The following is a 14,819-nucleotide window of genomic DNA, read 5'->3' as shown; positions in this document are numbered from 1 at the left end:
TTTTTTTTTTTTTTAATTTTTTTTTTTCAACGTTTATTTATTTTTGGGACAGAGAAAGACAGAGCACGAACGGGGGAGGGGCAGAGAGAGAGGGAGACACAGAATCGGAAACAGGCTCCAGGCTCTGAGCCATCAGCCCAGAGCCTGATGCGGGACTCGAACTCACGGACCGCGAGATCGTGACCTGGCTGAAGTCGGACGCTTAACAGACTGCGCCACCCAGGCGCACCTCTAGTACTTCGTTTAAAATCACCCCTGCCTGGTGGCCAAGAGGAAGAAAAGGGGATGCTTTGATTTTCTCAAGGAGTTTATTTCAGTACATGTTTCCAACGATGCTGTTAGGCATACTACAGACTGACATCTCCAGTCTGAGTTTGGTAGATTGGGATACGTTGTAATTTTTCATTTGTTTTTGCAAGACTGCCCACCCCTTCCACCATATAGTATTTCTCAGATTCAGTCCCCAGTAGAATCTGTGATACCAATGATGCTAGTTAGAAATTTAATTCCCCTACCCCACGTCCACCAAATCTGAACATAACAGCAGAGGTTTACAGCACGCTAGCTGATAAAGTATCCACTAGCCAGTGCTAATGAGCCCCCAGAATGTGGCTACTCCGAACTGAGACACGCTGTTCGTATAAAATACATTCCAGGGGCGCCTGGGTGGCGCAGTCGGTTAAGCGTCCGACTTCAGCCAGGTCACGATCTCGCGGTCCGTGAGTTCGAGCCCCGCGTCGGGCTCTGGGCTGATGGCTCAGAGCCTGGAGCCTGTTTCTGATTCTGTGTCTCCCTCTCTCTCTGCCCCTCCCCCGTTCATGCTCTGTCTCTCTCTGTCCCAAAAATAAATAAACGTTGAAAAAAAAAAATTAAAAAAAATAAAATAAAATACATTCCAGACTTCAAAACTTAGTACAAAGAAAAAGAAAAGGGAAATATTTCACTAATAACTTTTTATACAGATTATATGTTGAAATGGTAATATTTTAGATATACCAGATTAAATAAAATTAATTTATTAATAACTATTATTAAAAATCTTTTAATCGGCCTACCAGAAAATTTTAAATTACACATGTGGCTCACATTATATTTCTATTGTGCAGTACTGGTTTATAAAATTCCTATAAATCAGGGCACCCGGGTGGCTCAGTCAGTTAAGGGTCTGACTTCGGCTCAGGTCCTGATCTCACGAGTTTGTGAGTTCAAGCCCCATGCCAGGCTCTGTGCTGACAACTCAGAGCCTGGAGCCTGCTTCGGATTCTGTATCTCCCTCTCTCTCTGCCCCTCCCCTACTCTCACCGTATCTCTGTCTCTCTCTCTCTCTCTCAAAAATAAATAAAAATTGGGGCGCCTGGGTGGCGCAGTCGGTTAAGCGTCCGACTTCAGCCAGGTCACGATCTCGCGGTCCGTGAGTTCGAGCCCCGCGTCAGGCTCTGGGCTGATGGCTCAGAGCCTGGAGCCTGTTTCCGATTCTGTGTCTCCCTCTCTCTCTGCCCCTCCCCCGTTCATGCTCTGTCTCTCTCTGTCCCAAAAATAAATAAATGTTGAAAAAAAAAATTAAAAAAAAAAATAAATAAATAAAAATTTAAAAAAAAGACTGTTTATAAAATTCCCAGAAAGTTAACATATGACCCCAGTAGGAACCCAGTGAGTGAGGTCCTTCCCATCCTCCTACCCATCTACCCACCCAATTATGGATCCAAGATCACGGTGGCAGCTATTTTTATGCAAGCTAATAGTAGATGCATCAAAAATATGTTTTAAATTAAGATAACCAAAGTGCATTTTCCTTCATTCCAGCCCTGCACTTACAGAGGCAGCTTGAAGATGAGGCCAGCATTCTCTTTATGAGAAAGGAAACTAGTCAGAAATCAGGTTTTAACATCGTGCCTCTGGAGAAGACGGGCTAAAGCTCTCTTACCGTAGCCAGTAGCTTAAAGAAAATGAAAGCAGATCGAAGAGAAACAAACGGGTAGGAATTTTAACTCCATGGCCTTTGTCACAAACACAGTGTGTATCTGGTGAATATCCACCTTGCACAGGCCCTAACTTCAAAATAGGATACAACCACGTGTCACCACCCCCACTGCCATCACCCTGGTCCCAACCACTGTCCCCTCTTTGCCTGATTATTGCAGAAACTATACAAGAGTATAGTTCTCTGCTTCTGCCCTTGATCCCCTTCAGTTTATTCTTTTTTTTTTTTTTTAATTTTTTTTCAACGTTTATTTATTTTTGGGACAGAGAGAGACAGAGCATGAACGGGGGAGGGGCAGAGAGAGAGGGAGACACAGAATCGGAAACAGGCTCCAGGCTCTGAGCCATCAGCCCAGAGCCTGACGCGGGGCTCGAACTCCCGGACCGCGAGATCGTGACCTGGCTGAAGTCGGACGCTTAACCGACTGCGCCACCCAGGTGCCCCTCAGTTTATTCTTAATACAGCATCTAAGGTGATATTCTGCAAATGCAAGCTAGGTCACTCCGTTGCCCCACTCAAAATCCCCCATAGTTTCCTATCTCACTCAAGGAAAAGCCAGGATCTTTCAAATGGCCTTGGAGCTGTGCCAATCAACAGGATGACCGCCAGCCACCTGGAACTACTTACTTTTAAACTTAAATTCATTAAAATGAAATAAACCTTAGAAAAAAATTGTTTTAATGTTGATTTATTTTTGAGAGAGAGAGAGAGAGAGACAGAGACAGAGCACGAGTGGGGCAGGGGCAGAGAAAGAGGGAGACACAGAATCGGAAGCAGGCTCCAGGCTTCAAGGTGTTAGCACAGAGCCGGATGCGGGGCTCAAACTCACAACGCGAGATCATGACATGAGCCAATGGTGGACGCTTAACCCACTGGATCACCCAGGTACCCCAAAAAGGAAATAAAATTTAAAATTCGGTTCCTCGGTTGTACCAGCCACCTTTCAAACACGCAATAGTATTTGAAAGTAGCAAGTTGCAATTCAGTAGCTACTGAAATGGACGAAGAGCATTTCCATCAGCACAGAAAGTCCTACCAGACGGTATTGGTTTAGTATCTAGAAAGGTTAGTAACTGCCTATAGGTAAGATACATTAAGTGAATGGGTGGCAGGTGGTGGGGGTCAGGGTTTTTACTCTTGGCGTGAAGATTTTCAGATAAGGGAAGTAGGCCAGAACGATCGATGTGGTGATGGATTAGAGTTGGAGATACTGGTAGGAACTCATAGCTTCACATAGATACAGAAGGTTACATATAGAAATATTTATAGATATGTACACACACACACACATTTTCCTTGGTTTCTCTTGCTCCAACTAAAGCAACCAGGACTCCATGAAGAAAATAGTTGATTTTTAGGACTGAAGCGGGGGATATATAAGAGGGATCTGGAGCATCTTGTAGCACCAGAAAACAAGAAAGTGCTCAAAACAACACCACCACCACAAATCAACAGTGGGTGCATGTCAAAGAGGCACAGAAGCAAACTCAGAGAGCTCCATGGGCCAGATATGGGACAACTAAAATAACAAAAACTAAGGCAGTATTGAAGTATAACCCCACTGGAATTACCCCAGTGATCAAGGTAGTCATCAAGAGTGATAGGTCATGTTGATGGCAGGTAATCTTCCTGTGATGTGATGAGAACAGCACTGACCTCTGTGATCTTTCTCCCAAAAACCCATAACCCCAGCCTGGTCGCATGAGAAACATCAGAGCCTAACAGAGGAACATCCCACAGAATCACTGACCAGTGCTCCTCGGAATGGTCATTAAAAACAAGGAAAGTCTGGGGCGCCTGGGTGGCTCAGTCGGTTGAGCGTCCGACTTCGGCTCAGGTCATGATCTTGTGGTTCGTGAGTTCGAGCCCCGCATCGGGCTTTGTGCTGGCAGCTCAGAGCCTGAAGCCTGCTTCGAATTCTGTGTCTCCCTCTCTCTCTGCTCCTCCCTGGCTCATGCTCTGTCTCTCTCTCCTTCAAAAATAAATAAAAACATTAAAAAAAAAAAAAACAAATAAGGAAAGTCTGAGAAACTGACACAGTCAAGAGGAGTGTAAGCAGACACGACAATAAACGTAATATGGTGTCCTAGATGGGATTCCAGGGCAGAAATGGGGCATTAGGTTAACAATAAAGAAGCATAACTGAATTGTGGGCTATAGTTAATAATAATGTATCAATATTGGTTCCTTAACTGTAATAAACGCTCCATGCTAATGGAAAATAAGAAGGGAAACTGGGTGCAAAGATATATGGGGATGTTCTGTACTATCTTTGCAATTATTATGTAAATCTAAAACTGGTCCACAAAAAGAAAGTTTATTTAAAAAACAAACAAACAAGGGCGCCTGGGTGGCTCAGTCAGTTCGGCGTCCGATTTTGGCTCAGGTCATGATCTCACATTTGTGTGTTCAAGCACCTCGTCGGACCCTGTGCTGACAGCTCAGAGCCTGGAGCCTGCTTCGGATTCTGTGTCTTCCTCTCTCTCTGCCCCGCTCCTGCTTGCTCGCACGCATGCTCTCTTTCGCTCTCTCTCTCTCGAAAAAAAAAATAAATAAAACGTTAAAAAAATTAAGAAAAGAAAAACACCTGATATTCTGGCTTCCTGAAAAACCAGAGGTTCTGGAACCACTGGGTTCACATTCCTCAGGTAATCATCTGCCGAGGAAGCCTAAGCAGTTCCCACCATTTCCCATTGCCTCTCACCTGACTCACACCTCCCATTTAAACTACCTGCCTGACCCCTGTAGCCATCGACTTTTGCAACCATTCCTCCTTTAAATCTGTTAGCATAAAATATCATAGCAACAATCCTTTTTTTTTTTTAATTCAAGGCATTTTCCTGTTATGCCAAACACTGTCCAAAGACACCCTGGTTGGAGCATCATCCCAAGCAAGGCTGTTCAAACAACCTGGGATTTATGTACCCTATCTCTGCTAATTCCATTAAATAAGAGCAGAAAATCGTCTTCTTTGCATGCAATTATTTCCTAGCTAACAGATTAAGCGATCTTTAAAAGGCAATTTTCTCCCTAGGCATGTGTTCATAAATGTCGAAGATGCTCCCAAATTGGTTTGAATCACAGCAGCCTTGAGCCACCAGAGCCGCCTGGGTTTTCCACCAGCAGCAGAGCATCTTGGGGAAGCCCCTATGCCAAGGTCAAGAACTGGGGGAAAAGCCACCGAGACTTAAGGTTCTAGTACCCATCACAGCACAAAAACTCTCCCAGCAGGTTTCACAACCTGAGCTGACTTCTCAAGGAATCTTTCCCCTCCCCTTTCTGATACTGGTCTAAGAGGGAAGATAAACATATAACAGACTGAGTAAAGTCTGCCAAAAGTCAATCATTGACTCCCCAAGTTCAACTCCGTCAAAATATAACCTTTTCTATTGGTCTCAGAGAGCACACAGTTTAGCTATTAAAACCAGTAGCATATTAAGGATTACCTGACATCAGAGTTTAGCCCAAACACTCTTTCCAAAACCTGTTCAGATACTGAAAGGAAAACACACCTCTTTTATTCTTTTATCATGAGATGTGTTTGTTTGCTTGGGGTGTTTGTTTGTTTTCGAAAGACCATGTTTCAGATAATATACATTTTCAATCCCAGCACAAACTCCGGCACCATTTCTCCATCACACAGCTCTGTCTTTCAACATGAACAGGACTTTACCGGTCAGTGGAAAATATCACCCCTTTCCCCGCTTATGCACTTCCAGTCCCCTCCCCCCCATACTTATTCCGAAGTGGTCACCCGGGACAATCGGAATTACAGGTACAAATGACATCCTTTCTACTGTCAGTTTCTAATGTTGACTCATCCATCCTGCCTCTCCAAGGCCCCTTGGAAACAAAACCCCAGATTTACCGGATCTAGGGCCACAGTTCAAAGCAATCTGGTCAGCGGCATCTGGTACCAAAGACCATGAGCCTGGAGCTTGTATATTATCTCATTTGTTCATCAAAATAGCCCTGTGAGGTAGATGATCATCGTCACCATTAACATTGTCATCCTGCCACCTTTATATCAAGGTTATGTGACAATCACAGTAACCTGAAGCTCAGGGAGACGAAGTGACTTTAACCAAAGTCCTACGAGCTACTGAGTGGTGGATTTTCGTTACTTTTTCCTTCTCCCCCTCATTTTTCTCCCTTCTCCCTCCTTTCTCCCCTGCCTTCTCCTCCACCAGATCTCTTTTGAGCATCTACTAAAGAAGGATTCTGTGCTGGGTATACTATGCCAACGGTCCTCATTCATTCCTTCATTTAAATATTTGGGTTTTGTAACTAATCAGGGGAAACAAAATATCTGCACGAAAAGAGGAATATGACAAGATCTGAACACGAAGTAAAACAGGAATCAGAGAAAGACATCTTGTGAAATCGAGGAGGACTTTCCAGAGGAGGTGAGGCTTGAGATGGGTCTTGAGAAAGGGCTGGTCGCTAACCAGTGGGCCAGAAAGCAGGGGGTCTGCCCAGGAGGGGGAAGTGAGGTAGATAGAGGTTATGAGTGGGCCAACCTGAGACAGAGAATGTGAGTAGGGAGAGAAGAAAGGAGCTGGGCTGGGTCAGCAGCTGGCAGGGAGGAAAACTAAATCAGCAGATACGGGCTCACCAAGCCTTCCACTGAAGGATCCTTTGCAAGATTCTGTGGCTCGTGCCTATTGCCGTATCTGATACTAACAGAACATTTGCAAAGAGGCAAGCATCCTTTTCGTAGAGTCCAGTGTCACTTACACAGGATGGCCTCATCCTTAACAGTAGGTCAAAATGAGCCAGTTGAACGTTTCCTTCACAGGTCTCTTTAAATCCCTTTAAGGAAGGGGGTGTAGGCAAGAGCGGGGCATAAATCCAACCGGTTTTATGTATTCAAAGGCACAGAAAGAAGTCAGTCAAGCAGTTCACATGGCAGAGAGATGAGGAGCACTCAACAGCGGAGGGGCGAGCTGCCAGACCTTGAAGGAAGCTCACCGAGGGACGAGCCTGCAGGCGATGACTTCAGAGGGCACCATTCACAACCGACATCTCGAAAGCACAGCCAAGTTCAGTCTTCTATGCGTTAGCCTGCACGCAACTTGGCGGAGAAAGAGCAGGGGCCACCTCACCTGGGCGGGTGCCTCTCCTCAATCCCAAAGTTATCCAATATACAAAACAGAAATCCAATACCTAAAGCCAAAAATCCCACGTGCTGAAGCGCCGTCTGCCCTGAATGTACCACAGTGAGTGCATGGCATCTAATGGGAACTTAGAATAAATGAACGAATGAATCAGTTAATTCTATAAGGTGAAATTTCTGTTCTACCAGGATGCAGAACTTCCTGGGAAAAATACCAAACCCACACACAGATGGGGCCTTGTTTTGTTTCCTACTTATAGTATTTTTGTATTAAATCAGATTAAGAATTCCGAGCCATTTCACATCTTCAGTGGAATAAGAAGAACAAAATCTAGCTGAGTGGTGCCTGAGAGACGTCCCTCAAACGTTCTGTCTCCGACTTCGGGTTGCCAGACAAAACACAGGACGCCCACGTAAGTATGTCCCAAATACTGCACAGAACTACTTCGACCCAAAACTTCTTTGTTGCTTACCTGAAATTCACATTTAGCTGGGGAGCCTGTGTTTTTATTTGCTAAATCTGGCAACCTTACTCAGACGATCTACACAACAGGATTGATTAATGATGACGAGTGCCCTGCTGACCCCACAGAGGCTTGCTAGGCAGCCTGAATAAAATCCCGTGCCTGGAACTCTGGCGGAAAAAAGATCTTGGTTGCCTGGGGCCAGGGGTGGAGGGAGAGGTTACCAAGGGCAAAGGGGCAAGGGAACTTACATGCAGAGTGCAAAAACTGTTCTTTGTCTTGATTGTGGTGGTAGTAACATATACATTTACCAAAATTCACCACACTGAACACCGAAAATTGGGAGATTTTATTATGTTATCCCCAAATAGAGTAAAAGCTTGTTACTTTAAGACTCCATTGTTTTACTGATACAATTTATTTTGTTAACTGTAGTAAGAAAACCACAAAATTTAATGGGTCGGAGCAGGTACTGGAGATCAGATCTTGGCTCTGATACTTACTAGCAGTTTGGCTTTGGGCAAGCTGTGCCTCAGTTTTCTCATCTGTTTAAATGGGGCTAATTATAATCCTGGCTCATAGCGCTATTAAAATGAAACGTGCTTTTACATACAAAGTTCTTGGTGCCAACCTTAACACACAGTAACTGCTTGCTGTTTTAAATTAATAATACCAATATTCACCTAAGTTCTAAGTAGTTTTCTTTTTAATGAAGTCGTTCCTGTAGAAACAAGGAAAAGGATAAGTTGCAAGGTATAAGATAGTTGGAAACTGGATAAAGAAATCTCCACTTTCAGATTTTGAAAAATCTGGGACAAATATGAAGTATTAATTAATATCTACCCTGTACCCCCAAATTGGGCACCAGGTTGTGGCTCTTCAATATTTAAGAGTCCACTGTACTAACAGTTTGTTTTCCCTGGCTTCCGAAACAGAATAAAAGTCTACTCACTTTATGGCTCCGCTTATGAACCTACGAAGACTTGACAGGTCTTAGTTTTTCTGAAAACGAGCATTTTCCCGAGTCTGTTGGTTAAGGAGGGCCAGGTTCAGGAATTCCTCAAGCCTCTCCATCAGTAAGTGTTTAACTGAACACATGCTATGTGCCAGGCTCCGGGAGAAAATGGCCCCTACTCTTCACAAGTACTCTGGGAAGTTGACACCCGTAACCACCTATTTGCTTATTATTTGATGAAAAAAATGGAAGGTCAGAGAAGAGGTGAGGTGACCAGTCAGGAAGCAGTCAGTCAATTCCACACCCTCCTGCTCCTCACGGCCGTCTCCTGCTTTTCACACTGTGACGGCAGCCTGCCCAAGGCCACCCCTCGTTACAGAAGGCGGATTATCGGGCTCACACATCAACTTCCTCCGCCAAGTGCCAAACACACCTGTACTTTCTCTTCCCTTCAGATCTCCATCTGCCTACCTCAGCAGTCCTCCCAAGTCCCCAGACACATTTTGGTCACAAGTAGCCGCTCATCTTGCAGAAGTCTGAATCCATGCCCTTCCTCATGGAGTCAGCCAACCGTCATTCCTGAGCACCTGCGGGGGCACAGGCACCTCAGCAGGCGGTAGCAACTCAGAGATGACCACACGAATTAGGTAACGAGCACATTAAAGCTCTTTTATGTGGAGTCCAAAGAAACTTCATCCTACCTTGGAAAATGGACTTTCTTCCAGCGCCCGCTGATGGGAGCCAAGAAGCATCCCTGCACTGTTTGCAACAGTAAAACATGGAGTTGAGACCTGTCCTTCAACAGAAGGCAGTTAAAGGAAATGTGTTCTATGCTCGCTAGAAACCCAGATTGCCTGGAAGGATTCTCCCCCAAATAGCTGTTGCTTGGGCAAGTTTGTTTCTTGGCTGTTGTTGTTGTAAGTTTTGTTTAAGTAATCTCTACAATGAACCTGGGGCTCAAACTCATGACCCTGAGATCAAGAGTCACATACTCTTCTGACTGAGCCAGCCAGGGGCCTCTTTTGCTTCCTTCCTTCCTTCCTTCCTTCCTTCCTTCCTTCCTTCCTTCCTTCCTTCCTTCCTTCCTTCCTTCCTTCCTATATATGCTCTTTAAAATCAGGATACAACCCCGCCCCCAAATGTTTTTAATTAAAAAGAAAACATGCACGGGGCACCTGGGTGGCTCAGTCGGCTGGGCGTCCGACTTTGGCTCAGTTCACCATCTCACTGTCGGTGGGTGAGTCTGAGCCCTGCATCAGGCTCTGTGCTCAGAGCCTGGAGGCTTCTTCAGATTCTGTGTCTCCCTCTCTCTCTGCTCCTCCCCTGCTCACACTCTGTCTCTCTCTCAAAATAAATAAAGATTAAAAAAAAAGAAAAAGAAAAAGAAAACATGCATGGAGGCAGAGGGAGGGTGAATTTTATTTCCAAACTTTCATTTACTCCTCTAACCCATTTTGGAGACTTGGAACTCTTCCTTATTAGGACAATAAAACCCTTTAGAGCATGCTAATAAATCAGGCTGCCTCGCAAAGAAAATGCCCCACATCAGAGGGAGAAACTATAGTGGGAAACGGCCTCCGGTCTTGATCAGTCATTTGCTTCCTGGGTTTCCAGCCTGCCGGTACTCGAAGCCTATAAATACACTCATTTGAAAACAAAAATACACACACCTTTTCAAAGAAGCCTAAGACACTCTGGGAGAGAGAAAATTAAATACCGATCTATGTACAAGATTCCTAAAACTATAGCTCCGTCTAGATTTAGTGTGCTCATTCTGAACGGGGACATAATGCTGGGGAAGAGCTGAAATGCACCCTGCCAGCGGGGGCTGCTGGGGGTCAATCACTGGGCTGGAAAGCGGTTGGGAGAATCACCTGAGCCAATTCCCTCACCTCCCAGCTGCAGAGGGTTAGGAGCGGTAACCTATATAAACGGAGCTGTAGGCCGAGCGTTACCAAATCGATCCTTACTCCAACCCCGCTTCCCAGATTAGGGGCTTGCAGCGCTCAAAAGGTCCGGAGTCTTGGGGCGCGCTTTTCCTCACCTGCCTCGAGCCTGCTCACCTGTTCGTTCCAACGGTGCAGCTGGCTGTAGCGCACCCTGCAGAAGAGGTACCCGTCCAGGTACACGGAGTACAGCTGCAACACGGAGACAGAGCGGCTCGGATTAGCTGAGCGAGCAGGTGAGCCCTCGCCCCGTCACGTCGCCGACCGTCTCCCCGCCCGATCAACCCCTGGTCCCCAGCGCACCACGTAGCGGCCCCCCAGCGCGTCCGGCCGCTGCTGGGACACCGGGATGCAGAAGTGCATCTTCATGGCTCTGGCGGGGGTGGGGAAGGGCCGTCGGCAAGCCGAGCCGCGGCGGCGAGTCCGGGCTCCGGGGAGCAGAGGGCTGCAGGTCTGCAGCGGCAAGGGCGAGTCTGGACCCGCAGCGGGCGGCCGGGGCGGGACTGGCACCGCCCCCTGGTCCCCGCCCAGCTCCGGCCCAGCGGTCCGTCCCGGGAAGGTGAGGAGCCGCGCTCGCAGAAGCCGGACCTGCCAGTGGCTCGACACGGGTGTGTGGACCTCTCCCGGCTCCTTGGCGGGAAAATCGTGCGTGGGCGGGTGGATCGCTAGAAGCCTTCTGGGGAGAAGGTCCTAGGTGGTCTTCAGACTTTCATCAGAACCCACAAAAGCTTAAAATCGTTGCTCCAGCCACATAGATGTCCTGTCCAGTGCCAAGCAAGTAACGACTCCCCTGCCCCGCCCCCAACACCGGGGGAGGGAGAGAAGGAGGCCGGGGGGGGGGGGGGAGGGGCGGTAGGGGAATGTACAGCGAGGAGGAGTCGCTCTCTCCAAGTGTCCACTCCAGGACCCCATTCTGACTTCCTTGGCTGGTCGGAGGTCCCATCCCCCTTCCCTGGGCCTGTCCTGTGAGGGGGAGTGACGGAGCGACCGACCGATCCCGTGCAGACGCGCCCTCAAACTCAAAATGTTGACATTTTCTCCAAGTAGGTGCCCCCCCACCAGGATTAAAAAAAAAAAAAAAAAAAAAGCTCGTGTCTCACTACCTGTTGACAATGCCCGAATGCAGTGCACTGCGAATTAAGATTCTCAAGAAATCCTTAAATCTAGCAGTAGATCTATGACTAGCGTAGTTACATTAACCTTCATTTGTTGTGTTAACAATTTGTTAAATCGGGGCGCCTCTGTGGCTCAGTGGGTTAGGCGTCCGTGGGAGTCTTGGCTTTGGCTCAGGTCCTGATCTCACGTTTCCTGGGTTCCAGCCAGGCATCCAGCTCTGTACTGACCACAGGAGCCTGCTTGAGATTCTGTCTCCTCTGTCGCTGCCCCTCCTGACTTTCTCTCCCTCAAAAAAAACCCCATAGAACTTAAAAAAAAAAAAAAAGAAAGAAAAAGAAAAGAAATACTTTTCCCACTAAAGTACCAGAAACCTCAACCATTGTGTTTCCTTAATCTACCGGAAACCTTATCACATGGGCGTGGCTTGCGCCTCTCCTGGTCCCCGGGAAGCCCCGGCTTTAAATAGGTGCCAGCACCCAGTTAGCTGGGTTTCTATAAACGCTGTGTTCTCTGGACTAACCATCCCAAGTTCTTTCAACAATCTTTCACCTTTAGTTGCTGTGTAAAGCAATCCTCCTAATTCCCTTATTTTAATGAAATGAGGATAGAATTTCTCCCCTCCCCCTTCCTGCCACGGTCACTGGGGCGGAGGGATGCTCCAGGCACCTGTGTGCCTGTCACTGGGTAGGTGCTGGGTTGCCTCCATGGTTCCTCCTGTTCGTAGCTCTCCTAGCTCTAGGGGGTTAACATCAAGAGCAACATCCTTTCCAATGACAGAAAAGGCCCAGAGAGTGCAGTAACTTTTCCACTAGTTTTCCCCATAGGTCTGATTGGTTTTTTTCTAGGACTCCGTGGATACCACTGAAAGCCCTTTAAGAGGCAAGTCCTCACTGGAGGAGAGCTGAGTGCCCAAAGGGGGAATCTGAAACCGGGGAGGGAGACCCCACACTTGCCCAACACCCGTTCTTTCCTGCATGCTTGACGTGTGCCAGGCTCTCACGTACATGGCACCGTTTAACTTCCCCAGGCACAGTGAGCTAGGAACCATTGGTGGGAGGCCTTATGGAAAAGGAAACTTGCTGCCATTAAGTTAGGGAGGCAATATAATGTAGAGACGAAGAGACTGCAAATGGAATTCCTATCCCAGCTCCGTGGCTTCTACTTAAGGGCCTTGGACAAGTTAATGGACCCTTACATCGAATTTTTTCTCTTTAGGAAATTGTGTTAATAACCGTATTCAAGGACTTTCAGTCCAGGGTAGATGGGCCTTAGGGTTTTTCCCCTGCCGGTGGGCCATCTCTGAACGGGAGGGCCACACTACACCAAGACTACAGGTGTCCCTGAGTGTCCCCTGGGGTACAGGCTCATGAGGTTGGCTCTGGGATCTGGCCCAGTCTTCAGGACAGGGAAGTGGAGCCTATCTTCCTGGGACTTTGCTTCAACCTGTTTGGGGCCTGGCTCCACGTCCAGCATAAGCCGAAGGGCCATTTCCTTCCTCCCACCAAGGCTACCCCTGAAGCTGAACTGGGCAGGACTAACCTCTGTGCAAGTCCCTGTCTTCTACCTCCAACCTCTGCTCCTGACCATCAGCTCTCATTCGCTCATTCAGTTAACATTTTTTTGCTAGAGTATTATATCTTTTTTCCAACTTTATTGAGATATAATTGAATTTTTTTGTTTGTTTATTTTTGAGAGCAAGAGAGCGACGGCGCTCAAGCAGGGGAGGGGCGCTCAAGCAGGGGAGGGGCGCTCAAGCAGGGGAGGGGCGCTCAAGCAGGGGAGGGGCGCTCAAGCAGGGGAGGGGCGCTCAAGCAGGGGAGGGGCGGAGAGAGAGGGAGACCCAGAATCCGGGAAGCAGGATCTAGTCTCTGAGCTGTCGGCACAAAGCCCGACTCGGGCTAGAACCCCCAAACCGTGAGATCATGACCTGAGCCGAAATCAGATGCTTAAATCGACTGAGCCACCCGAGTGCCCCGAGATATAATTGACATATAACCTTGTTTAAGCTTGAGAGGTACATACGGTGTGATGATTTGACACACGTGTATACAGAGAAATAATTATGGTAATACATTTATCGCCTCACATAGTTACCATTTGTTTTGGGATTTTTTTTTTTTTTTTTGTAGTGAGAACATTTAAAATAAACTCTTAGCAACTTTCAAACATATACTATAGTATTAACTATATTCACCATGCTGTACATAAGATCCCTGGACTTTATTCATCTCATAACTGGAAGTTGATATCCTTTGACCTCTATTCCTCTGCCCCTAGCAACCACCAATCTATTTTGTATGAATTCAGTTATTTTAGATTCCACATATAAGTGAGATAGTATATTTGTCTTTCTCTATCTGATTTTATTTAGCATAATGCCCTCAGGGTCCACCTATACTATTGCAAATATCTGGATTTCCTTCTTTTTTATGGCCAAACAATATTGCTGTGTGTGTGAATAATAATCCTGTGTCTCTGTGTCATATTTTCTTTATCAATTCATGCATTCATGGACACTTCATTCATGGACAATGCTGCAATGAACAGGAAGGTGCAAATACCTCTTTGAGGTATGATTTCTTTTCCTGATACCTAGAAGTGAGACTGCTGGATCATATGGTAGTCCTATTTTTAATATTTTCAGGAACCTCCATACTGTTTTCCACAGTGGCTGCACCAACTTCGATTCCCACCAACAGTAAACAAGGGCTCCCTTTTCTCCACACTTTGGCCAACACTTCTCTCTTTTGTTTTTGATAACAGCCATTCTAACAGTGTGAGGTGATCTCTCCTTGTGGTTTTGATTTGTACTTCCCTGATGGTTAGTGATGTTGAGCACCTTTTTATGTACCTGTTGGCCTTTAGAAAATTAGTAAACCTTGAGAAAAATACCTGTTCAGGTCCTTTGCCCATTTTTTAAAAATTAAGATAAATGACCTAAATAAAACATGTTTGTTTCAGGTATATAATGATTCAATATTAGTAAATATTATGAAATGATCATCACAGTAAGGTCAGTTAACATCCATTACCACATACACTTAAAATTTTTTTCCTTGTGATGAGAAATTTTAAGACCTTCTTAACAAATTTCAAATATGCAATACAGTATTCTTGAATTTTTAAAAATGTTTTAATGTTTATTTATCTTGGAGAGAAAGAGACTGTGCATGAACAGAGGAGGGGCAGAGAGAGTGGGAGACGCAGAATCCGAAGCAGGCTCCAGGCTCTGAGCTGTCAG

The 14,819-nt window shown here is 46.3% G+C and overlaps 1 protein-coding gene across 3 annotated transcripts in view; it reads right to left on the bottom strand.

The window, feature by feature from the left end:
- The window catches only part of SNX31 (sorting nexin 31), a 72,937-nt gene extending 62,009 nt beyond the window's left edge, over window positions 1-10,928 (bottom strand). For 2 of the 3 annotated variants that reach the window (XM_025922887.2, XM_086695297.1), the window contains exons 1-2: window positions 10,766-10,928; window positions 10,580-10,654 (exon numbers count right to left, since the gene is read on the bottom strand). In XM_025922887.2, the coding sequence (XP_025778672.2) occupies window positions 10,580-10,654; window positions 10,766-10,831 (141 nt within the window). In that variant the 5' untranslated portion in view covers window positions 10,832-10,928. Of the gene's footprint in view, window positions 1-10,579; window positions 10,655-10,765 lie in introns of those variants that run through there. The other variant, XM_086695298.1, reaches the window with a different exon arrangement.
- Window positions 10,929-14,819: the final 3,891 nt, after the last annotated feature.

This window comes from Puma concolor, chromosome F2 (assembly GCF_028749965.1).
Source record: "Puma concolor isolate L17-30 chromosome F2, mPumCon1.1.hap2, whole genome shotgun sequence".
Taxonomy (NCBI): Eukaryota; Metazoa; Chordata; class Mammalia; order Carnivora; family Felidae; genus Puma; species Puma concolor.
This window is presented reverse-complemented; position numbering and strand designations above follow the sequence as displayed.